The sequence below is a fragment of the Betta splendens genome, chromosome 4 (assembly GCF_900634795.4).
Source record: "Betta splendens chromosome 4, fBetSpl5.4, whole genome shotgun sequence".
In the NCBI taxonomy this organism is placed as follows: Eukaryota; Metazoa; Chordata; class Actinopteri; order Anabantiformes; family Osphronemidae; genus Betta; species Betta splendens.
The window spans coordinates 13107353-13132509 of NC_040884.2; the positions used below are offsets into that span (position 1 = coordinate 13107353).

The 25157-nt window shown below is 50.8% G+C and overlaps 1 protein-coding gene across 9 annotated transcripts; it reads left to right on the forward strand.

The window, feature by feature from the left end:
- Window positions 1–304: 304 nt before the first annotated feature.
- On the forward strand, window positions 305–25103 carry slc12a7b (solute carrier family 12 member 7b). Of its 9 annotated transcripts, none has more exons than XM_029149112.3 (26): window positions 305–495; window positions 13436–13530; window positions 13926–14057; window positions 14363–14509; window positions 16282–16336; window positions 16412–16542; window positions 16623–16864; window positions 17011–17222; window positions 17384–17551; window positions 17638–17736; window positions 17820–17877; window positions 18103–18277; window positions 18351–18469; window positions 18549–18647; window positions 18940–19059; window positions 19150–19254; window positions 19547–19715; window positions 19937–20132; window positions 20215–20384; window positions 20483–20614; window positions 20705–20812; window positions 20967–21083; window positions 21931–22106; window positions 22427–22441; window positions 22915–23048; window positions 23134–25103. In XM_029149112.3, the coding sequence occupies exons 1-26, from the start codon at window positions 363–365 to the stop codon at window positions 23223–23225; spliced, it is 3399 nt and encodes a 1132-aa protein (XP_029004945.1). In that variant the 5' UTR covers window positions 305–362; the 3' UTR covers window positions 23226–25103. The 9 variants fall into 9 exon arrangements, with proteins under 9 accessions (XP_029004945.1, XP_029004946.1, XP_029004953.1 ...); XM_029149114.3 differs by lacking the exon at window positions 305–495 and adding an exon at window positions 5360–5618; XM_029149115.3 differs by lacking the exon at window positions 305–495 and adding an exon at window positions 10007–10176.
- The last annotated feature ends 54 nt before the right edge of the window (window positions 25104–25157 follow it).

Consider the following 25157-nt stretch of genomic DNA (forward strand, 5'->3'; position numbering starts at 1 on the left):
GTGTGTCATGTGCTCTGTTATGACAACAGCGCACTATTGTCTCTTAAATGATTGCACTATTTTGCCTAGTGAAAAGGTTGAAATCCTTGAATTGCATATGAAATATTGCGTTGTTTTGAATTACAGCGTAAAATGCGAAGAGAACGCGTTAGAACTAGTTTCAGAACCCGCTCATTTCCCAAATGAACTTCAACCAATCCCGTGTACCTTTGAAGGTGACTGACAGCGCTCCTGGGCCTCTCAACCAATCAGCGCGGGGCCTGGGCGGGCGCGTCCGTACAGTAATCACCCCTCGTTCACGCTCGCGCCGTCTGTTGCCCCGGTCGAGGCCGCTCGCGCCGTCTGCTCCTCCGCTGCACGACATGGGCGAGCGCTTCGTGGTGGTGCCGGTGGACGGAGCGGAGGGGGAGGGCACCGCGGGGTTCGAGTCGTCGCAGCCGGGCCCGAAAGCTGCGGTTCCGATCCTGAACTACAACAGGGAGCCCAACAAGTACGGTAAGGGGAAGTTCTCATCGGATTATGGTGCGTTATTGTGGTGCGGCGCGCGCTGAAGTTTGGCTTGTCAGTCACTCTGTGCGTCCCCAGCGTCTAACGGACCTAACGGGCACATTATGGGATGTGACGAGGTGTGCATGTAAGTGAGGGGAGCTCATCAGAGCCATTACAATGAGATCTTTAAGACGTGACTGGATCCTATTCACCAGCCTTACACTTACACGTACGGTGTCCTTGTTCGATGTTGTTGTTCCTTCGTTTATTCCAGTATCTTGGCTCTTTCCTCTTTCTCGCTTCTTATTTGGCTTTCCGGCACTAAATAGACAGGTCAGCGTCTGAGTGCGGTGAGGTGACAGATGTCCGTGTGTACAATCGTTACATCTGATAAAGGCCCGTGCTCTCTTTGAACTCCACTAATTTGGCTCTGAAGCCGCTGAGGCTGGACGTAAGTTTCCACGTGTGCTGTAATTGAATATTTAATTAGAGCAGCACGTCTTTTTCATTAGGCTGCTGCAGCTGGTGGTGCTGTTCGTGTGGCCGGAGTAGAACCTTTTCCTGGCGTCTGCCCGGCTTGGTGGTGACGTCATGCTCGGTTTGGTGGTCGCCGTGTGGGTATTTTTGGTGTTGCAGACCGTTGCACCTGTTCCTGACAGAGCTCCTGTGGAGAAGCTGGACAGCACACACGCAAATATTAGTATTATATCATATGAGACATGTGTTTATTATCGCTACAAATGAAGGTACATTTTCACTTACTTGCAGATTCATAAATCATAGAATTCTAAGGCGCCATTAAAAATCCATACATACAAGAACTTGAACTTGACTAAACTGTCCCGTTTGTTTAACATCCTGTCAGAGATATTCAGAATATTACAGGGATTGAAAGTAATCAAGTGCTGTCTGCATGTTTTGTTAAAGTTAATACTTTTGGTGCATTGTTACGATAGTATCAGTCTGTGTTCTGCCCCCATGGGTGTAAACTCACCACACCCCTGATTAAGGAGGTAGAGCTCCCCAGTCAGACCAGTTCATGCTCTGCATGTGTGAGTCAGGTTTAAAACCAAAAACATTAATTTCTCAATAATGGGAATATTGTAGAAAGTACAGCAGCTGCTGCATAAGTCTTAACAGGCAGCAGTTTAGAAACCAGCTGATGATAATACGAATATATAAGATAATAATAATACTATTAATAATAAAAATCCTAAGGTCTGTTCTGTTTTGTCTGTATTCAGTTTAGAATTGGATTTTTTATATTCTTTTTTTTGTCATTTTATGTTTTGTAACAACAAAAAGCATGCGAGGGTGTCTGGGTAATGTATCATCCATGATAATTTCCAATCCTATCGATCAGTTCGAGTGTAGAAGTCACATTGTGCGCTCTTTCGTGTATCATTTGTGTTTGTTGGAGTCTCGGCACCCATCAGCCTTTCCATAAGATGGATCTCAGCTGTCTGCTTCCACTCCTCCCCCGATGGAGGGCTGGGGTTGCGCCAGCTCTGCGTTATTGCATTTTTACCAGCCACAATTAATACTTGTGGCTGGCTTTTGTATGTTGTAATCTGTTTTTTGGTCTTGAGCTCTCACGTCATAAGCAGGTACTTCTACAGTATAGCTGCAACTACTGTATGAAGGCACATGCATAAAAGAATGAGATACTGCTTCATGGGAGCTTTTAAACTGAAGCCATGTGACTTTTGAGTTAAAATACACACACATACTCTGAAGACTAATGAAAGTATATAACATAACGCTCATATACGTATTAGTCTATGAACTGTGTTAAGTTACGTACCTTTAATGTGATGGATATGTAGCTGAGACTCCTCAGAGGATCTCCTCATCTTTTTTATTGATTACACACCGAAGCAAACACACGCTTCTCAGTACGACAGGTGTGGGCAACGGAGCAGCCTGTGGCGTCTGACGCCCGGCAGCATTCCTGACTCCAGTGTTAATGGAGGCAGGTTCAGCTTTAGGCCGGTCACTAACATTAAACGCGCCCAGGGCCTTTTGAACCGCTGCTGAGACCCGGTAAGGTGACGACAGTGGACCTGCGTGGTTCTAAGCTCCACTGTCAGATCCTGGTACAGCTGCTGCCACAGAGGAGACGATGCTCTGAAGCCACACTCACAGGCAGGGGCCCAAAGCACCGAGGAGTCAGCACCAGCACCTGTAAGCTGTAACCTGGGTCAACAACATATATAATATATGTATAATGTATCAAATAAACATAAGATGGCTACTTTATTAATTACATCTGAAGATGTTCATGACACTGATCTCTGTATAGTGTTCTGACCACTCATTAGCTGTGTTCTGGGGCAGTAATGACCTGGATGTGCGTCACCGTGGTTACAGTAGTACAGCAGCGTGTTTCACCTGGGTCTCGAGAGCAAACGTTGGCCATAAAAGATGACGAGTGGAGGTTGGGACAGTGGGTCCGGGTCAAGGCCTGCGCTCAGCAGCCTGCTTAGACCTGTCGCCTGCTGCCGTCTGTGGACACCAGCTGGTCCCTGGCCTCCAACCAGACCTGCTGCCGCTCCAGTCGGCTGCCAGCCCACATACGGCGGGATGCTTGTTCCACTGTGTATCAACAGAGAAATAATCTCTTATTTGGCACCACTGCAGCTGGTGCCGATCACTGTGTCGTATCAGCACTCACAGGATGCACAGCTTCTCTGGACTCTGACCTCTGACCTTTGTCTCTTTCTCTGAATGAGCCCAGTCTTGTTCTCATGACTTAGACGGTGCAGGTCATCGTTTCCTGTAGTGAAGCTGGTTTGACACAGGTCTTCAGATTTCGGTGATAGTGGTTAATGACATTAAAGCTGAGGCTTGGAGGCCACGACTACTAACTACAATGAATACGCTGCTACTAATGAACAGACTCCAATCTGTGTCATGTCATATCATGTTATATACTGGTCCAGTACGTGTGTTACCAGCTGACTGGCAGCCAGCTGAACCATCACCCCAGTTCACATTATATTCCTCAGGTCTCCTTCAACCCCATCATGGAAATGATTCATGTTAGGAAAGTCTGAGTGAATGTGACGGCTCCTGTTGTGCTTGTGCTCAGTGCTTGTAAAGGAGGTTTTTCCGTTTGCCGGTTTCGGCCTAATAACCCTGTTAATGCTGCTAGTTTCTGTCATTGCAGAATGTTAGAATAACCAGTTCCTGTGTGTGATCCAGCGGGAGCAAAGCAGTGTCTGTATTCTGATTTTCAGGTGATGTTGTGTAGTATGTAGTATGCGACAGCGCTGCTTCCTTGTGTCCATCGTCTGGTGTGACTCAACCCAAATGTCTTAATAGGGAGCAGAAGGAAGCAGCAGAGCAGAGGAAAGATGCCATGTGACAAACACATGACTCCACTCACATGGCTCCATAGAGACATGACATTCTAGCCTGAATTCTTATAGAATTGTGTCATTTGGCTTTATTAAAAAAAGGTTACATTGGTTATTCCTCATTCGTCCTCCAGGGGGCGCCATGCGACGTGTCTTATACTGTAGGCAGTTCATGTTCTCTCTCAGTTTTACAGAACACCAGTCCTATGACATCACCACAAACGCAAACTGTCTGTAGTTGGACACTAGTGTATTTTGTGTAGTATTAGCATAGTACTGTGTGTGTTAATGTTCAGACTGGTTCCGCTCTGTCTCTGTGATGGTCGTGTTCTTGGCTTCCTCCTCTCGTCTTCCCTCAGAGAATCAATAGTTCTATTCTGGGATGGGAATCTGAGTCTGTGGACAACATTTGTGTATTTTTAGCAGCAGATTAACAGTTAAGCTTTTCTTATTAGTACTGATTCTAGTTTTAGTGCTATGTTCTGAGTCAGAGGTTTCCTAGAAATGTGCTGTTATTTCCCATCTTTGATCACTTTCCATTTCTTTCCACTCTCATAGAAGGAGCTTTGTCTGGATGCACCGACATCTACAGTTAATCGCTTCGTACAGTAGGTACAAGTTCCCTTGTTGCCTCAGCACTGGATTGTGAACAGGTCTGTTTTCTCAGTGTTTGCCTCCAGTCAGAGACAGCGAAGCTTCAGCAGCACATGCTGGTGGACCTGACCTGCTGTTTATTAGTGTGGATCCTGTGTTTCCTGCAGCCCTGGTAGGCAGAGGACTGTGCTGTGGGTGGGTCTCTCTCTGCTCGGGCCCCTGCTCTGTCTTCAGCTCCACCTCCTGTTTCCTGCTGCCTGTATTGATCATGTAATGAGTGGCATCATGTTGGGAACTTAAAGGGGAAGAGGCCGTGGATCATGTGGCTGTTTGGCTCATATGAAAAAACTGCTGCTCAGGGTTTGAGCAGGTTCAAGAGTGGAATGACTTCATGAAAACCTCGCTGAGTGATGTTAGGCTCGACACACGGTCGACCTTTGAAAGCAGAAGTACTGGTTCTGCAGCTGTCATGAGGAGGCCGTGTCCCTGTCTCTATAAGTGTCCTGTTCTCCGTCTGTGTCAGGTCCTCCAGTGAGCAGTAAAGCACATCACCACGGGTAAAGAGGCCGTATATGTCTTTAAACCAGCCCGGCCCACTTCTGATTAGACTCATGGGGTCAAATAACACAGCATAGGAAGTGGGGACGCGTCCGTGTGTGGGTCTGTGTGTGTGTGAATAGTTTCCAAAGTGGAGCAGCTCTGGTTCTCTGTGCTCCTGGAACAAGGCTGTTGTTGCATGTGAGCAGGTTCTGACCTCAGGCACATCGAGCCGTTTACACGCTGTCACACTCGTAAGCGTGTGTGTGCGTGTGTGTGCGTGTGTGTGTGTCGTCCACTGGGCAGGGCCGTCTTGCTCTTCCTTATTTGGACAGCCAGCGTGGGGGGGGGTTGGGGTCACATGGGTGCACAGCGGAATCCTGCCGATAGGAAGAAAAAGTCAGAAGTTCGCGCTCGTCTGTCGGCGAGAGTTGAGCAGAGCGACAGCCGCTGGGCGGAAGGAACGGCAGGAGAGAGAGAGGAAGGGAGAAGACGGACGAGCGAGCGCGAAGGGATCACACGGCGCAGACATGCCCGGTAAATTCACCGTGGTGCCAGTGAAGGACAGCGGCAGGAAGCCGGAGGACGAGGATGTGGAGGAGAACAGCGTCCTGAAGGAGGAGGGGGAGGACGGGACAGGTGAGACCGGCCCCATCAGGTAGACAGCGATTAACAGCGAGAAGGCTCTGGAAGCGCTGCCCCGCGAGCCTCCGCTGCCTGCCCTGCAGAGGAACCGTGGGCTGCGTGTGGGTGGAGGTCTGCCTTCACAGCGGCTGCATGAGATGAGGCTTTTCCTCACACGCCCCACGTCGGAGGCGTCCATCCTTCACGCTTTACACTGTGCTAAACCTGAACTTCTCTGTTTACTGAGCTGACGGTTAGTCCTCCAACAGCTTTGTGTACTTTGTGCATAACAGCTAAACTTTGCCCCAGAGTCCCTTTTCTTCCTGCCAGTCAGGTGTTTTACCTCCTGCTGTGTTTCGCTCTCTTATTGAAATACCCGCGTTTAACGTTTCACCTGAGCCTTCGCTTTGCGTCGCTGCGGTTGCGGCGGGGCTTCGGTTTCCCTCGTGCTGTGTTTGTGCAACCGTTTTCCACAAAGGCCGTAGCAACAACAAAAGCAGGAGATAGGAGATGTGTTGTAACCTGTGCCGTAGACGCACCGTGACCACACGCGCACGCAGGAACCCTTCACTAACCTGAACAAACCGCGCTGGTGCGTTCAACAATGGGAGCACAGACTGGAAGGAGCCGTCACGCGCCGCCGCTTCGCTCCGGAGCGCCTTGTTGTTGCAGGAATCACTGCCATTGATCCGGTGCAGCTCCACCGCCGCTCTCAGCAGCTCAGACGCGCACATGAAGCATCGGTTCAAGCCCGAGGCCGCCCCCAGTGCTCGCGGATGCAAACCTAATCAAATCTGCCGGGGTTCCATTTGCCACTGAGCCCGGTCGTAGACGGTGTTTGTGTTTGTGGCATTTACGAAGGACGTTAATGACAGAGATTCACGGCATTAAAGCGGCGTTAATGGAGAGTGGTGAGTGGAAGGTGCTGCTCTAAGCGGCCAATCATACGAGCAGCCCTGACTCTTATCAGCCCTCGGACTCGGGACATAAATGGCCCGAAAAGCGTGAGGCAGAACCTTCTACCCAGCAGCACTAGATAATGGGACCGTGTGTGTCATGGCTCCAGTAACTAAAGGCTGCAGCAGCGAGTTTTAGCAGGTGACCTGTGGCCCAGACGTCTCCTTCCTGTTTACTTCCCAGGCAGGTCTGGTTCTGTCTGGTTCTGTCTGGTTCTGTCTGGTTCTGTCTTACTCTGCCTCTGTCTGTGTTGTTCCACCTTGGACGCCTTAAGACCTCTGACCTCTGATGTGATGTAGACGGATTCCTTCCTAAAGCTCCTAACATTAACATTCAGTCAGCTCCCTTCCAGTAGAGGAAGGGGCGAGCGAGCAGCTGCCTGCGGCCGCTGGTCACGTTTCATTCGGAGCTTTTATTACTTTCATCATTTCCTGACGGGCTCCATCGCCTGCTGGTGGTCACAGAGATGGCGAAGCCAAAATCAATACGACTCAGCGGTTTCTAAATTTGGGAAGTCACGAGAACATTCCCTGTCTTTTCTTTTGTTGAGTGAGTGAATGTTTACCAGATGACAGCTCTAATAGGATTGTTGTCATAATTACATTGTATAAAAATGCTAATCTTTAGTCTGAATCTCTCCTGGACGGAGCGCTGACGATGCTGCTGGTGACTTTATTGGATTTTACCAAACAAGCAACAAATAACAATGTTGCGTAACGTAGTTGTTCATCACATATTTCCTGGTACATGCACTATAACCATGTTCTGGTCGCGACCCATAACTCTCTGCATCGTCACAATGCTAATGTGATATATGATCTATATATATATACACATATAGATAGATATACTGTAGATATATCATGTATGGATGTGTGCAGGTTATTCCACTGCAGCGGCTCCAGCCTGACCTGCTGCTGTTGCCTAATGCTGGCTGCATATTTGCATTGGCCACGTTACGTAGTTGTGCCCATTCCTCGGCCCCGTGTGCACGTTATGGCTGTTTAGTGTTCAGATTACACAAAAGGTTCGAACATCATAAAAAAGTCTCTATAACATGCAAATGACTCCTGTTCTCATATTTGTGGCCCAGGTGGAGCTGCGTCAGGAATGCAGGGAGTGAGGCCACGGAACATGTCATGCTGTACCTAACGTTACACAACCCGCAGAATATTTGTCTTATCAAGACCACAGGAGAGAAAACAGTTTGAGGAGCCGCTTCTGTCCAGTTCGTCCGCATCCGTCCACCCACCCGGCAGCTGCACTGCTGGTTGTGTGGCTGAGAGGGGGGCTGGACACACCTTGTGGTCCCGATCCCGGCCGGGCTCCTGATCTCTGTCTCGATCAGTGGGACCGATCTGCTCTGCAGCAGCTTCCTGTCTGTCAATATGGTGTCGCTGATAAGCCGTCAGCCAGCCAGCGTCACTGCCCTGCGAAGCTCCTGGGTTCAGCTTTAACCTCAGAAACAGGTTCCTCGTGGTTTAACTTCACTTCACTGCTGCAGTTATTGTCTTGTTGAAGCCTTGAGGCTCTGCTCTCTGCCATCGACTTTAGTCCAATCATAAAAGCATTAGACGTTTAGAAGCAGCTCTGTGGTGAGATTCCTAAAACATTCACCATTAGATGTGGTCACAACATCTATCACACACTTCACAATCTCCACAGGCTCATTTGGGTTTTGGGCAGTAAGAACTGGTTTAATAGAGGTTTTCGTGGTTTAATTTCATACTAGAAGCACATTTAATATTCTTCTTAATGTAAAATGTTTGAATCAGCTGGCTCTCATTACTTTAATCTATCATTACAGAAGGACTGTGTTACTAATTTGTTCACAAATCACAGTGTCCCTGGTTGCAGGTGATAAAACCTTTGACTGGGGGAGGAATGAAACAAAGCTCCATCTGTCGATGACATCCATTCTCTGCTTTCTGTGGATGCAGCCGTTTGTTATTCTGTTCTTCTGGCCACTTGTTGAGTCTGTATTTAAAGTAAAAGAGGAAACACGGAGTTATTATAGAACATAAGTTAGAGACGGGCTTAGTGTGACTCAGGATGGAGTAATACTACTGTATTTAGGGTCACACGGTTGTCTGTAGTGTGAGAACAGTGACACCGTGTGGACACAGTTGGAACTGCTCTGAAGGGAACCGCCATAAATAGACCGTCTGTCGTCTCCTCCGCTTGTTTCATCGTGTAGATCACTTCCTTTCTGGTGCATTTCACCATTGTTTGTTGTTGCTGCTGCTTGAGCTGGTGTGGCTGGTTCCGGTTTGGTTTATTGGGACCGTTCCCTCACCTCCGGTCTGGTTGTCGTCAATCTCCTCCTCCTTCTCAGCGGTTCTGTGAAACCTTCCCTCGCGCTGTGTGGAGGCCGCAGCTGATGCATGCAGTGGTTCCTCGATGAAGGCGTGTGCAGCGCGTTGCATAACTCACAGCCGTTTGATTAAAAGTATAAGTCGTAAGCCATCATTAAATGAAACAACTCTATCAGAAGCCCTCTGACATTAAGTGCAGCTTTATGGTCCTAAATCCTTCCTGCTTTGTGCTCTGTGCTCCTCTTTAAGCTCTGCCTTGTCACATCTGTCAGCAGTGGCCTTTATGGGTTAATGGTGGACAGCTGGGCGGAGGACGAGGCCTCCTGTGTGACCAGCACGTCTCGGCCTGAGCCTGGAGGTGGGGACACGTTGTACTGCAGCTTTAAGCAGTGTCTTCCTCTGGGCCGGAGCCGCACCATGACTTGTGTTTTATAAAAAGTTCTGGATTAGGCTAATCCCGTTAAGTGATTAGACGGACAGATTAATGGACAGGCCAGACAAAGGTGGCCGGCATGCTACTAGTACCAGTGGGATGTGTCACCAATATCTCAGGCGTGTGATGCTTTGGCCATGACAGACCCATGGCGTGAATAAAAGCTGAACTGATACTTGCGATGCCGGACTTGTGGCTGAGTGTGTGTGTGTGTGTGTGTGTGTGTGTGTGTGTGTGTGTGTGTGTGTGTGTGTGTGTGTGTGTGTGTGTGTGTGTGTGTGTGTGTGTGTGTGTGTTGGAGGTCAGGGAGGAGGTCAGGCTGTAAACGAATCTGTTTAGACCAGTAGGTTGACAGCTCAGCTTTCACCTCTGGACGCAGGTGTTTACCAGCTGTTTGACCTTGTTCCACCTGAGTTCGGTCCCTCCATCGCTCCCTTCAGGCTCCACGCGCCCCGCCTGCGTCTGCGCATGCGCGCGCAGCGGGGATCAGAACCTCCGGGAGGTGCAGGTCCGTCGGTGGGAGGGTGAGGGTGCTCTGTGATGCGTGGCTGATGTCACTGACTTCATCGTCACACACACACACACGCACACACACACACACACACACACACACACACACACACACACACACACACACACACACACACCCACACACACACACACACAGAGTCACAGAAATAGCTGATCCTCACATTATCCGCGCGGCGCAGGCTGCATTCCTGAGTCGTCCACCTCACCGGCAGTATCTGCATACGCTGGCCCTCGTTCCTGGAGGACCCCTGGGACCGCGACCAGGACCCCCTCCCTTCCAACCCCCCTTTGGCTCCGCTCCTCACAATGGAGCACAGGGGAGGCTCTCGGCGGAAGGGTAAGATGCTAAACTCCAGTTAAATTCATCGTGGCATCAGTGTAGCTGTTTATTGATGGACTGTTCAGCCGCTGGTTTGTTTTCTAACCAGCTCCTACTTTACTCAAAGTACGAGCACTCGACAGCTTTAGCCCCTGTAGAGGTGCTTCCTATCGAGGACCAAGCGTTGCTTTTTAAAGTCAGAAGTCTTGAAGTGATGTAGGATCTACTGTAGCATGAGTTTGTGGACAGAACGCTGCATTAACGGAATCGTGAACTTATAGGCGCAATGTTTTGGCGACTCTGGTGTTTGATCTGTGACGTCTGCCTCCTCGTTTTCTCTCTGGGCTCCAGTGAGTCTTGGGCTCAGGCAGCTTACGGTCGTCACGGCGTTGGGCTTAATGCTTATAAATAGGATGCGCGGTCTTCTAGCGGTGGAGTGAGCGGAGCTAAGCCCGACCAGCAGCGCATCCGTCTGACCTGGTCGCTGCGTCTTCAGCAACGTGCAGTGAGACGGGCCAGACGGGGAAGGGGACTGAGAGAAGTGAATTCATAATTGAATTATATTATTATTATATTAATCAAATCATTACGGGAGCAAATCCTCCAGCAGCGTCACACGTTAGAGCTCAGGTTGTACCACATCATTTCCTGCCCCGGCATCTACTCCATCATCCGCCCTGTCACACACAGCCCCACCAGCTCCTCAACTTTCCCACCAGGTGCGTCTACCAGCGTTTACATACAGTAAAGCTCCTTTTCAAGCACCTTCAGCCGTTCTGAACGGATACAAGAACAGCTGATGTGAGTTTTGCCCATACAGGACGGAGCAGGCTGCGCCAGGCCCAGGTTTCACCAGCACATCCTCTGTACATGGTGAATTATCTGGTGAATCTGTTCTAATCACGAAGTCTGACCTCGGCCGCTGCCTCCTCAGCATCACAAACACACGAAGCAGCTATGATCTGGAGTCATCCTCCGTGATGCAGTGAGCTGTGGCTGGACGAGGAATCTGCTTCACCAGTGCCTGGGATCTGTCCTATCTATGTACAGGCCTTGTGAGCTATTACTGGTAGGAAGTAATTTGTGGAGGTGATGGTGTCCAGTGTTCAGACGCCGTCATCACATCATGTTGTTGTTGCCTTCGTTAGATTGAATCGTCTGAACTCGTTTCCTGGCGTTAGTGTGATTCACGTATAAGTAGCTTCTATAGGGAACATTTCTGGAGCATATGAAGCAGAGTCTCTGAGGGGTAGGTCTCATGAGGATGTTTCACTGGAGATGAGACACACACACACGCACGCACGCACACACACACACACACACACACACACACACACACACACACACACACACACACACACACACACACACACACACACACACACACACAGACCAGGTGCGTCTACCAGCATTTACATAAAGCTCCTTGCTAAGCACCTTCAGCGATTCTGAACGGATACAAGAACAGCTGATGTTCAGAGTTTGGCCGACGCAGGAGCAGCCTGCACCAATCACACGCACGTGGTTTCCTGAGGAGCGGAGCTGCTTGCGGGAATGATCCGGACTTGAGCCGGGCTCGCTCGGTCCCCAGCGGGGAGGTGTCGGCCCGTCGTCCTTCAGCTGTCGGACGCCCAGATGTTGTCAGTCCCACTTAGCGAGGAAGCGCCGTCCCACTGGACTTGATCGTCTCTGGACATAAACAGGATTTTCCATGAGGCTGAGTGAATTAGTCAAAGGTAGATGACAGCATGTGTAATGTGTCTAACATCTGTTAACTAGGCCAGAGTCGTGTCGCTGCTACTGTACATGAATGTGGACCATGCCCCCCAGGACCGCCCGGCTGGCACACAAACACACCACGCGCCAGCATTCCCCTGGACTTGATCACGTCTCCGCTCGCTGCCTCGTGCCATCGGTCCCGGCGTCCTGTCCGGGACCGATGTTTCCGGGCCTCGCTGCAGTACGTGGGGTACAGTGCTGTGGCAGCTAGAGGTCAGCGTGGGCCGAAGGAGGCACCAGGTCACAGCTTTCGTGGGCTGAAACTGATCATATGGTGATGATTTCATTCCAGATATGAAGAATAATGACAATTCACAGGCTTGAACCCCCCAGTATCTGGAGACAGAGACCAGACGTGGCCCGGTTCAGTTGCCAGTGGACCTGTGAGTCTCAAACAGTGGGACCAAAATACCCCTCGGCAGCTGATCGGCCACTTCCTGACTGACGTCTGAGGCACCCGGCGTATTTTAAAAGCCCACGCGAGCCCGATTTAGAAACGGAGCTTCTCGTTTTAGCCCGAAAGAGGATTGAGCCGCTGCCGTTTAAGACGGCGGTCGCATGCGGCGCGGAGGAGTGAAGCGATCCTCGGCTCCGTCTCCGTCGCCGCGGCACCGGGCGGGGCTGGCTTCATTAGTGCTGAGCTCACCGTGTTCTGCCGGCCCACGGCTCAAGGGCAGCGTGACCTTCCCTGTGATTACAGCGGCTAAGCTGCGCTTCAAGCCTCTTATTCCCGCTGCAGCTGGATGAAACAGTGAAAGTTACCCATCAAATCCCCTCTGCAGTCAGAGGTCGCAGCCGGCCGGCGGTGATGAAACAGGAGGCGAAGTCAGAGCCTCGCAGTCTTCTGATTGTGATGGCATTATTATGAATATGCTGGCATTGTACAGACGAGACAGGAGCAGTTTGAGTTCCAGGTTAGAACCACAGCGATGATGGTGCTGGCGTGATCCCTGCGGGACTTTACTTAGGCTCCACCTTCTTTCTGTCTGCCTCTGAACTCCATCTTTATGGCTGCATGTTTTATTTATAGCACTTTATGGTCTATAAAACAGAGTTTTTGCTTTTTATTACCTGCGTTGCGTAGTAGCAGCGCTTGAAGAGCTCAAACGTAGGGAGCAACAACCCCCTGGTTTATTATTTACTGTCAGAAGCATTCACATCGCTGCTTGATGTTCTCAAAACAATAACATTTTAATTTGCATCATGTTAATAATTTATTTTGCTTAGCAGATTGTAAACCTGCTAAGGCTTAGTATCATCTGGTTAAACTAAAGCAGGTTTAATTCTGTATTCCATTTTACAGGAAATGTTTTTCTCAGCTCTGGTTGGAAATGTTTGATGCAGAAACTCCAAAGTGAATGTGGTTTAAACCTGGTCTTGTGATGTAATGTAATATCCCAGCAGCCTGACTGTGACTCCTTCTGTTATTGTTATGCCTCGTGCTGTGGTTTGCTTCGGTGACGTGACGCGTTTCCTTTCCATCGTCTTGTTTCCGCAGGTGATGGCGTCCCGAAGGAGAACAGTCCCTTCATCAACAACACTGAAAACGACAAGGGCAACAGCTATGATGGCACAAACATGGCTCTCTTTGAGGTACCAGCGCCTTTGCTTTCTAGCCGGACCAGTGCTGAGCCTCAAACCAAGCAGCTAAATGAGAGGCCCGGGCCGGCGAAGGCACCAATCTTCGCTCGGCTCAGTGATATTCTCGAAGGCTTTAGTTGTCATAAAACCCGGCGTGCTTGTTTAAGTTCCCTCAGCTGGGCCGGAGCCAGGAGCTCGGCTCGGTCCGTTTGGCAGAACCCGCAGCCGTGTGGTCTCTGGCCTTTGTATAGACTCACTGAGGACCCGCGGCTTCTCTGTCCAGCCATGTTATTTTCAGACGCTTTGAACAGGGCGCTTGTTTTATTCTGGGAGACTCTGACAGTTATTACTGACACGCGAACAAAGCAAGTAAGTGGATTCTCTCTGCCGATGGTTTCCACGTGCAGGAGGAGATGGACAGCAACCCCATGGTGTCGTCGCTCCTCAATAAGCTGGCCAACTACACCAACCTCACGCAGGGAGCCCACGAGCACGAGGAGGCCGACGACGAGGAGGGCGCCAAGAAGAAGGCCGTCAAGGTGCGCCAGCTGTTCCGTGCCACATCTGTATGAACGGCCAGTGTCGCCAGGCTGATGAAATGCCACACATTCTGATTATCATATATTCTGATGACAAAATACCACAACCTGTCAGCTGTAAATACCAGTACCTGACCTCTGTGACCTCAGCTGCCCTAATTCTGATTCTGATTCTGATTCTGATTCTGATTCTGATTCTGATTCTGATTCTGATTCTGATATGATCTATGTGTCATGATTTATTTGTCCTGTGATCAGTCACACTGAAGCGCATCTTGATTGTCTTGTCTGCCTTCCTCCCACAGAGCCCACAGATGGGGACCTTCATGGGCGTCTACCTCCCCTGCCTCCAGAACATCCTGGGCGTCATCCTGTTCCTGCGTCTGACCTGGATCGTGGGCACCGCCGGCATCTTGGAGTCGCTGGTCATCGTGGGCCTCTGCTGCTGTTGTGTAAGTGTCGGAGCATCCATGCACTTTTGAGCATTATGAAAATACATCTGCTCCGGCTCCATTTGGCTTTAGTGTTTAATGGCTGCAAAGCTTGAATGGCTGCAGTAATGACCAAAGCACTTCCCGTTCCTCATACGCTCCTGCTCCTAATGGGGCCGAGCAGCGTAATCCCTCCATCTGCAGCTTCCAGCGCGAGCAGGGAAAGTACAGACACACCTCTACGGTGTCAGACCAGCCCTTTGTGCCTCATCAGGACACGATTAGTTTGTGTCTGAGATGGAGTCACCGCATCCTAACACCACAGCCCGCAAGCCCAGGTTGCACAAGCTTTGTATTATCAATAATAGAAATAATGTCCAGTCCAGGTGGCGTCTGCTGTGCCACATCGTAGAATGTTATATGGTATTTGTTTAAAATTGATGTTTCTCTCCCTCCATTTGATGTATTACACTCTGGCGGCGGTGCGTTAGCAGGTTTTACGCTGCGGTTACATAATGAGGCTTAGACAGACAGATTAATGTTCATTTTCACTACTTAGCTCACGTCTGATCTCGCACTGATGCTCCCACATCTGCCACCGGCTTACGGCTCAGCTTCGGTGCATTTGTGGTGCTGGCGGACGCAACGACAGATATTTCTAAAAATAATTCAAAGGGAATTAAAGGGACTTGAGTTCAGAGTTGTTGGTTCGTGTTTTCTGCAGTTTAGTAGGTTTGTTTCTGTGGGACGTTTTCCTCTTCACTGTTGCTGTCTAATTTAATTATAGTTAAATACTAAATTATTATTATATATACATATATGTGAATTCATTTGTGTGTGAGTGTACATATCAAGTTTGCTTCTCGTGCGGTTTGTTGACTTTTAGCTGTGTCAACTCTTAAACCTTGTAAAGTGCCTTCAGAAAAGTCTTTCTGTGCCTGTCTTACTTGGTGCCATAGAAATAAAACTGAACTGGATCTCTGCTCTGAACGCAACAGGTAGTGAGCAAGGAACGTAGGATTATAAGTGTTCACTATGTTTATACATTATACACATGTCTAATAGTATTATTAATTAACAGAGAGTTATTTATTTATGACTCTAGAATCACAGAGGACTCACTCACTGTACGTATATGTCATATATGCACTGAGGGACTGTGCTTTGTCTGCTTTGACTGTGTTTCGTGGGGGAACAGCTGATCCGTTATGATCACTCTTTTCATTTTCCAGGTGCTTCTGCATGGTTTAATTTATAGTCGGTTACTCTTCCCATGACTGCGGCTCCAGGAGTGCCGTCGTGAAGCTGCTGCTGTAGAGACCTGTCGCTGCCAGTGGTGCTGTGTTAAAGCAGACACCCTGCAGCCGGCGCCGGCTCCACTCGGCTGTTTCACCTTCATAGCGTCTCCTCCTTTCTCATTCTTCCTGTCTTTATGCTTCTTATCTTGCCCCTGCCTTCCTTCTGCCCCGCTGTTCCCGCCCAGCACAGTTAGGTAACAGGCCCATGTGAATATCCTCAGACAATAACCGATGTCACGGAAGAGCTGGCTGTTCGTTATCAGTCTTAAAGATTTAGGACATAAACCTCCAGAAAGCAATTTAGCAGAATAAATGCGAGATTAACCTTCCAAGGAGACGACTGTCCAGAAAATTAATGGAAACAAAGAAGCTTTATGTGGGGAGGTTTACTGTCCCAGGGGAAGTTGCCTTAGCGACAGCTGCATCCTGGACATAATGTAAAACTAAGCATCATGTCACTACAGAGAAATGAGTTTGATGTGATTCTCCGCACAGACCATGCTGACGGCCATCTCCATGAGCGCCATCGCTACCAACGGCGTTGTGCCAGGTAGGCGCAGAAACACATGTGGTATAATTGACAAGGCTGCCTGTGAGGGGGTCACGGTTTGATCTGTGCTTCCAGCTGGAGGCTCCTACTACATGATCTCCAGATCTCTGGGTCCCGAGTTCGGTGGCGCTGTGGGTCTTTGTTTCTACCTGGGCACCACGTTCGCTGGCTCCATGTACATTCTGGGAACTATAGAGATTCTGCTGGTGAGTGCGTGCTCTGTCAGTGTGCGGCACGTTGTCTCTGGGCCCCGGGTCACGCTCTCGCTTGTCTCCCGACGTTCCAGACGTACATTTGGCCCAAGGCTGCCATCTTTATAGCAGAGAAGAAGGAGGATGAGACGGAGGCCCTGCTCAACAACATGCGCGTTTACGGCTCGTGCTGCCTGGCCATGATGGCCTTGGTCGTCTTCGTGGGGGTCAAGTATGTCAACAAGTTGGCCCTGGTCTTCCTGGCCTGCGTCATCCTGTCCATCCTCGCCATCTACGCCGGAGTCATCAAGAGCATCTTCGAGCCTCCTGACTTTCCGTGAGTCCAGTTTACAGGACACATCCTCCCGTTCTACAGCTCGCCCTGTTTAAGTTACTGTCTTCATGAAACAGCAAACCTCCAACACCACTGTGCCTCGTTTAAGGTGGGTCTGACTCCACACAGAGTTGTTTTCCTCCACACAGAGTCTGCATGTTGGGAAATCGCACTCTGCAGAACCACCACTTTGACAAGTGTCTGAAAACGGAGGTCGTAGGCAACGAGACCGTCACCACCGACCTGTGGAAGCTGTTCTGTGACGGGCCGGACCTGAACGCCACCTGCAACGAGTACTTCACCAACAACAACGTGACAGAGATTCAGGGCATCCCGGGTTTGACCAGCGGAGTCATTACAGGTCGGAGGGATTTGTGGTGTATTATGCCCCTCCCAACTGAATGAGCAAACATAGAGTATATATATATATAGTATTCAGTATTAGACGTGTGACTGACAGCCGTCCAGGCCTCGTTTACACGTTTACAGCCCAGTGACCTTGGTTCTGTCTCTGTGTCGTAGACAACATGTGGTCCCAGTACGGGCCTCTGGGTATGTTGGTAGAGGGCAAGAAGCTGTCATCGTCTGGGGGAAGCGACTCATCCCAGGACGCCTACATGCCGTATGTCATCAACGACATCATGACCTTCTTCACGCTGCTGGTCGGCATCTACTTCCCATCAGTCACCGGTGAGGCTTTGACTTAACTCACTCGCGTCACGACGCGGCAGCAGCTCCGCTACTTACTGCTGGTTCCCTGCTGACCCCCTGTCAAGGCATCATGGCTGGTTCCAACCGGTCCGGTGACCTGCGCGATGCCCAGAAGTCCATCCCCATCGGGACCATCCTGGCCATCGCCACCACCTCCACCATCTGTATCCTTTAACGCTCATGTGACACAAACACCGGGTGACACGACCGGAGCGGCGCTCGTTCTCTTCCTGATCAGCGTCCTCAGACATCACCTGCGTGGTGCTGTTCGGTGCCTGCATTGACAGCGTTTTGCTTCGAGACAAGTAAGTTTCATGCGGAGAGAGAATCTGTGAATCTGTGAGGCTGGTTTCGTCATTTCTAACGTGACTGGACCCCTTTAAACCTTCTCACCACTATAGCCTAAACATAAGGACCATGTTAATGTACAAGCAGCTGCACATCTGTCAGCCTATGACACTAGCAGGGCTCTCATTTTGTACAGTACAGCGATCGGAACCACTGTTCTGTAATGGACCTCTGTGGTGCAGGTTTGGCGACTCTGTCAAAGGGAACCTGGTCATAGGCACGCTGTCCTGGCCCTCGCCCTGGGTCATCGTGATCGGATCCTTCTTCTCCTGCTGCGGAGCCGGCCTGCAGAGCTTGACCGGCGCCCCGCGCCTGCTGCAGGCCATCGCCCGGGACGGCATCGTGCCCTTCCTACAGGTGCGTCGCGCGCGTCGACTCGGCCGCCGGAGCCGCGTCACTCCCCGCCGTCACGCTGGTGTCTGTGTCGCAGGTGTTTGGTCACGGCAAGGCTAACGGGGAACCCACCTGGGCCCTGCTGCTGACGGCCGGCATCTGTGAGATCGGCATCCTCATTGCCTCGCTGGACTCCGTGGCCCCTATTCTCTCCATGTCAGTATCTGTGCCACGTGCTGTCGGTCCATTTACTTAACGGATCTTCCGATGACCTCAGGACTTCTTGCTCCCGCAGGTTCTTCCTCATGTGTTACCTGTTTGTGAACCTTGCCTGTGCTGTTCAGACGCTGCTGCGGACTCCCAACTGGAGACCACGCTTCAAATACTATCACTGGTGGGGAACAGTTTGTCTGTGAACCTGTGCTGACTCATGACAGCACAGCAGCGCAGACACACCTGCTCAATATGTTTAGTGAAATCATGACCTTTACCGAGATTAGTTCCACCCCGGAGGCTGAGGACAATGCAGGAGGCAGCTATTGTTAGCGGTGGATTCCACGGCTCCATTCGAATTTGACCGAGGCTCTAAGCCGCTCAGCTGCCCCTCGTAGCTTCATTTCATTAAGACGTTTCCATGAATGTGCAGCAACCTGAAACAGGGCGTCTGAGCGTGTGTCCTCCTACAGGGCTCTGTCCTTCCTGGGGATGAGCCTGTGCCTCGCTCTCATGTTCATCTCCTCCTGGTATTACGCCATCGTTGCCATGGTCATCGCTGGTTGCATCTACAAGTACATAGAGTACAGAGGGTAGGTCGCGGCAGGCAGCAGTATTTGGTCCCGCTGGCCTGAGAGCAGGTCGGCTGTGAATGCTAACGCCCACCCTGTTTGTCTCTGCAGGGCAGAGAAGGAGTGGGGCGACGGCATCCGCGGCCTGTCTCTCAACGCCGCCCGCTACGCTCTGATTCGCCTGGAAGAGGCTCCACCGCACACCAAGAACTGGAGGTACAGTATGCTGAGTGGCTACACAGGAAGAGACCGGAATAGACACAGCAGGTACTTTTGATTAATCTCTAATCGGCTGATAAGCCTGGGAGCTGTACCGAGGCCTGCGCTGGATTTAGCACAGTGTGACCTTGGCCACGACCAAACCACCGTTTAGGGTTCACGCATGTGTTGTCAAAGCACTAATTAAAGTGCGCTTTCAGTTTCGGGTCGCTGTCTCGGCATCAGACGAGGCATCGAGCGGCGATCGTCACCTCCTTAAACCACTGACATGTCACCGCCCTGTGTTTAGGCCTCAGCTGCTGGTGCTGCTCAACGTGGACTCAGACCAGGCCGTCAAACACCCTCGTCTTCTGTCCTTCTGCACGCAGCTGAAGGCAGGGAAAGGCCTGACCATAGTGGCCAATGTTTTAGAGGGAACGTACCTCACCAAGGAGGCAGAAGCCAAGAAGGCTGAGCAGGTACGACTCTTTGACTGTCTGTCCTTTAAGTCACAAGCAGCACAGTGAGTGACAGCATGTAAAGGTCCCACACACATCCACGCTGCCATCTAGTGGCGGAGGAGGAGACGGCATTTCTGCTTTAACGTAAATGATTCTGCACAGACAGTGCTCATGGGCCATAACTAGACCCAGGGCAGTAAATGAGCAAAGCCCAAACCCAATAACGTGTCCGCTTCCAGAACATCAAGGCCTCCATGTCAGCGGAGCGCACCAAAGGCTTCTGTCACGTCGTGGTGTCGTCCAACCTCCGAGACGGCGTCTCCCACCTCATTCAGTCTGCGGGGCTGGGTGGCATGAAGCACAACACGGTCCTGATGGCCTGGCCCGGCACCTGGAAGCAGTCCAACGACCCGCAGTCATGGAGGACCTTCATTGGTATGAGCAGCAGCACACGTTGGCGTCGCCGCGCCAGGTGTCAGGCGTCCTGTGACGCGACGGTCGCTCCATCTCCATTCAGAGACGGTGCGGGAGACGACGGCGGCCCACCAGGCCCTGCTGGTGGCCAAGAACGTGGACAGCTTCCCCACCAACCAGGAGCGCCTGGGCGAGGGCACCATCGACGTGTGGTGGGTGGTCCATGACGGAGGCCTGCTGATGCTGCTGCCCTTCCTGCTGCGGCAGCACAAGGTGCGTCCGTGCAGCGCCGCCCCTCCTCACTAATCCTTGTTCAGTCGCTTCATTCTGCTGATGCTTCGCCGCATCAACGCCGTCTTCCTTCCGTTCAGGTGTGGCGGAAGTGTAAGATGCGCATCTTCACGGTGGCGCAGATGGACGATAACAGCATCCAAATGAAGAAAGACCTGCAGATGTTCCTGTACCACCTGCGACTGGACGCTGAGGTGGAGGTGGTGGAGATGGTGAGGCTGGTTGGAAACGGGCTGACGCTTCATGTGGTCGCGTGCTGTTTCCTGAATTGCTGACTCGTGTGTCTGTCCCCGTGTTCGCAGCACGATAACGACATCTCAGCTTTCACCTATGAGAAGACGCTTGTGATGGAGCAGAGGTCTCAGATGCTGAAGCAGATGCACCTGTCCAGGACTGAGAGGGAGCGAGAGGTATTGGACCCAGTTCTATGTGTGGTAATCAGTTAAATGAGCTGTAATAGATGTTACTCAATAACTGACGGACACAGCAGGTAATAAGCAGCAGTGACTGCTCCCATTTAACCACCGCCCCCTTTCCTGTGCACCTGTCACTGCCACCGCTCAGATTCAGAGTATCACTGATGAGTCCCGTAGCTCGATCCGAAGGAAGAACCAAGGTGCTTCCGAAAGCGCCAACCTCAGCCGTCAGTCCTCGCCGATGGAGGACACGCAGGAGGACGAGGTAGCCTCGTGGTCCCCCCCCCGACTGTTGGACGCACCGGCCCCTGCTCACAAAGCTGCATCTGACATTATTAGTATTATATCAGCTATAAAGCCTGCTTCTGTTCCTGTGAGGCAGGTTGTTAGCTGTTGTTAGCTCATTTTATATCTGCAGCTCGTATCAGCCCATTGGCCACATTAGAAGCTGCCTCCACTTTGTGCTGCAGACTCTACAGTCACTGAGCTGCTTTGTGAGCACCAGCCAGGTTCACCCCCCTCCATCCCCAGTATGCTGACATATGCAGCATAGGTTGACAGTGCATGACCTGCATAGTGACATAGAGGCTAACACACCTCAGCATGTGGTCGTGTTACTAGAAGACGAGGACCAACGTCAACGGCAGCGTTTGGAGCAGGTGAACCCCAGCCGGGTCAGACCCGGCCCAGGACCCGCTGCATGACTCCCCGGCTGTTCTCTGTCCTTCATAGAGGCCACATGACAAACGTGTGCATGTTTTCCACATACAGTAGTTACTAATATTAACACACATTAGGAACGATGTGTGACCAGGATGGTTGTCCGCTCTGAAACCTGCTCGTGTTTTAGAAGCTGCAGCCGAAAGCATGACATGGTTTCACAACATTAACCGTGAGACAAAGTTCTAGCGACGTCCAGTCGTGGTGGATGTTGGTCCTGCTGTGTGTTCCCGCACCACCTCGTAGACCTCACCTCCACGTGTCTAGTGTTCCTCTCTCCATCAGTTCATGACTGTATGAGAACTCCACGCCAGTGTCTGCTCCCTTTGCCCCCTTTGGTTCGCCTGATCGCAGAAGCTGCTGGACTCACCCTTCTCCCCGCTTCCTCCCAGGCCCAGCTCATCCATGACAGGAACACGGCCTCTCACGCCTCCGTGAACGACAAGGCCGACGCCGGGCCCGAGCGGGTTCACATGACGTGGACCAAAGAGAAGCTCTTCACGGAGCGCAGCCGGAACCGGGAGGGCGCGGCCAGCGTGGCCGTGCGCGACCTCTTCAACATGAAACCGTGAGTGGGCCTTCGTTGTGCAGCGTCCCGGTGGTCTTCATAGCTTGCCCCGCCCACCACGCACTGACCCCGACCGACAGTCCTGTCCGTAGCTGTAGTCTGCCAGGGTGAAATGGGACGACGGCGCATGGCGTGTGCATTCAGGCTGCGTCTGGTGTGTGCGCATGCCTGTACACGTGCAGCCACGCCAGCCGCGGCGCATGGCCGGGCCACACCCACTGTACTGTCGGAGCACTAGCTACGAGCAGAATCAGGCGACCGTTGGACTTGAAGCCTCTAAACATGTGTTTCTGTTGTTCTGTCCCATTTTCCTCCTCTAGAGAGTGGGAGAGTCTGTAAGTGGCCTTCTCTTTGCTGCTTTTGCTTCATGTGTGTCTGTGACGCTTTGCACCTGCACAGAGCAGCATGTTTGTTCCATTAACATGTGATATTTAGTCGCATTTCTGCTGATTCCTTCACATTAACATTAATAACATAGAGAAGAAAAGCAGAGCTTTGTGACATGTTTGTTTTGCTTGTGGCAGTTGCTTCGTGCTTTATGATCATATGTGAAGGTGAAGATAAAGAAGCAGCATTTAAAGAGACAAAGCTTTTATTAGATTTTTATTATATTATATAAATAACACATTTATTATATTTATTCACCGTTGAGGACATGCTGCGTCTTTATTTGATATCCTTCCCACCTCCCATCCACCATCTGTGTGTGATAATTATTATTCTAATCATTTGTTTTTTTCCTTTTCATTGTAAGTAAATGGAAAGATAAATATTTTCATCAGCTGCTTTTTCCTCTCTGTCACATCAGGAACCAGTCGAATGTCCGCCGGATGCACACGGCCGTCAAGCTGAACGAGGTGGTGGTCAACAAGTCCCAGGGCGCTCACCTGGTTCTGCTCAACATGCCTGGACCGCCGAGGAACCGAGGCGGCGACGAGAACTGTATCCTGCCTTTGTGTTAGTGTGAGTCCTGTAGAGGCGGTGATGCTCTCTGTCGCCGTTGTGCCTTGACCTGCTGTCTCCTCAGACATGGAGTTCCTGGAGGTTCTCCTCGAGGGCCTGAACCGGGTGCTGCTGGTGCGGGGCGGCGGCCGTGAAGTCATCACCATCTACTCCTAGGACAACGAGATTGCCGACGCTGTCACGCCCCACCCTGCGCTCATGGGCCGCTGCGGACGTCCCCGTCGCTGGGCATTCTGTGGGAACAAGCCTGTGTGGGATTTAAGGAAGGGCGGGGTTTGTTGGAAGGCGGGACCACTTGTGATTGACAGACAGCCTGAAGAGCCTCCGGATGAGGGGGACGGTTGGTGTGGACTCAGCAGCCTGGTTGAAGGAGGGAGCACAGTGTGTGTCCACGCTGGGACAGACCCACTGCGCACGGACGACAATAGAGACACTTTATATTTTCTGTTCTGTTTCTTCTTTGTATCTTTTCCCTCTTGTGTTGTTTTGTTGTTAAGTTACACAAGTTACGCACTTATTGTGTAAAGACAAGCAAGAAGTGAACGTGTACAGCTGATAAGAAGCTCGTAAGTCTTTTCCATTCGTCTGGTTCACTCAACTCTGGGAACTGCAGAGACAAGTAGAAATAAAACGTAGATCTTAAGAATCAAATACGCACAGGAAGCAACTGCGCTGCACGAAGCCCAGTGATTCTGCCACATCTTAGTTTGCTGATGCTGCTTTTGTTGCTGTGGTCTCGTTGTGATGTTGCTGCCGTGTCACCTTTCGCACCCTGACGACGGCTTTTCAGTCAGTCAACGCTGTTACGTGATAGAGATGAGATGGATGCACGTGTGTGGAGCCTGCAGTAGGAGGTCGAACCACAGTAAACCGGCCGCATGAGTCAATTTGCCTTCAAATTAGTTCTCGCTCAACAAAAGCTACTTTTACATGTAAAGCACACAGTGACGGGACTGTTGAGTTTGCACTAATGTGGACTCTCCTCTGTCGCCACTTTACTGCATTGAAACGACAGCAAGCCGTTCTAAAATGTTTAATGTTTTTATAAAGTCTAACCACGATAAAGACGAGTAGACGAATCCTGGTAATTTTGTGAACATGTGTAGTAAAAGTGCCAAAGTGACGAAGGAAACTTTGGAAGTGTTGCCTCTGCTTCTCCCAGCGTGGCCGGACTCCAACCTTAAGTCTTAGGAGGCCGTGAACTCCTAAAGAAGTCTGCACGACGTCACAATTCAGGCCCGCGAAGATTTCAAGCCTGAAGTTTGTAGGGAGGTCGGAGCGAAGAAGGAGGGCGATGGAAGCTTTGACACAGTTCCTGGTCAGAGTTAGCTGCAGTGTTTTGTCTCTGGGCCGATGTTCTGTTGTGTTTCTTGTTCCGTTGTTGATGCCCATGGAACCACGTAGCTCTGGTCTCTGTAGTGTGTGAGGTGATCGCTCGTCCCCCTTTTTTTTAAGGCAGGAGGCAGAGAGGAGGAGCCCTGGACCGAAGCAGCAGCATCCAGGGCTCAAGCAATGGTTCATTGTCGCTTTCTATATAAAGGTCATTTATTTCAGTGTCTTTGCTCAGTTTGATATTTTAGCCATAAAATATGCATAATGATATGTGTACATGCACCTGACATTGTCTAGTCCAATGAGGTTAACTATGATGTTACTGAGCTGTAAAGTAGGACTGTAGCTGAGCGCAATAATATATCAAGCCCATCAGACCTACAGACGATGCTACATGCGCTGCTGGAGCGGAGCTAGTATCGGCACTAATGGTTGAGGTGACTGGAGAATGTGATCTACCTCAACGCGTCACTGAGGCTCCGCTGCACATATACAAACCTGTTACATGTGGATCAAGACGACATGAAGCCTCAGCTTTGTGGGTCGGCGGCAGACGAGTGTGTGTTTGCGTGTGTGTGTTTGTGTGTGTTCCCGCCTCACAGGCCGAAACTGGAAGTTATTTGTGGGCGCATATGTAAAGGATAAAGCCCTGTGAATTGTATTTGTGCCTCTCTGAGTAATTATTAAAAGTGCTGAAATAAACCGGTGTGTGTGTGTGTGTGTGTGTGTGTGTTTACAGCCTATCGCAATGAGCGA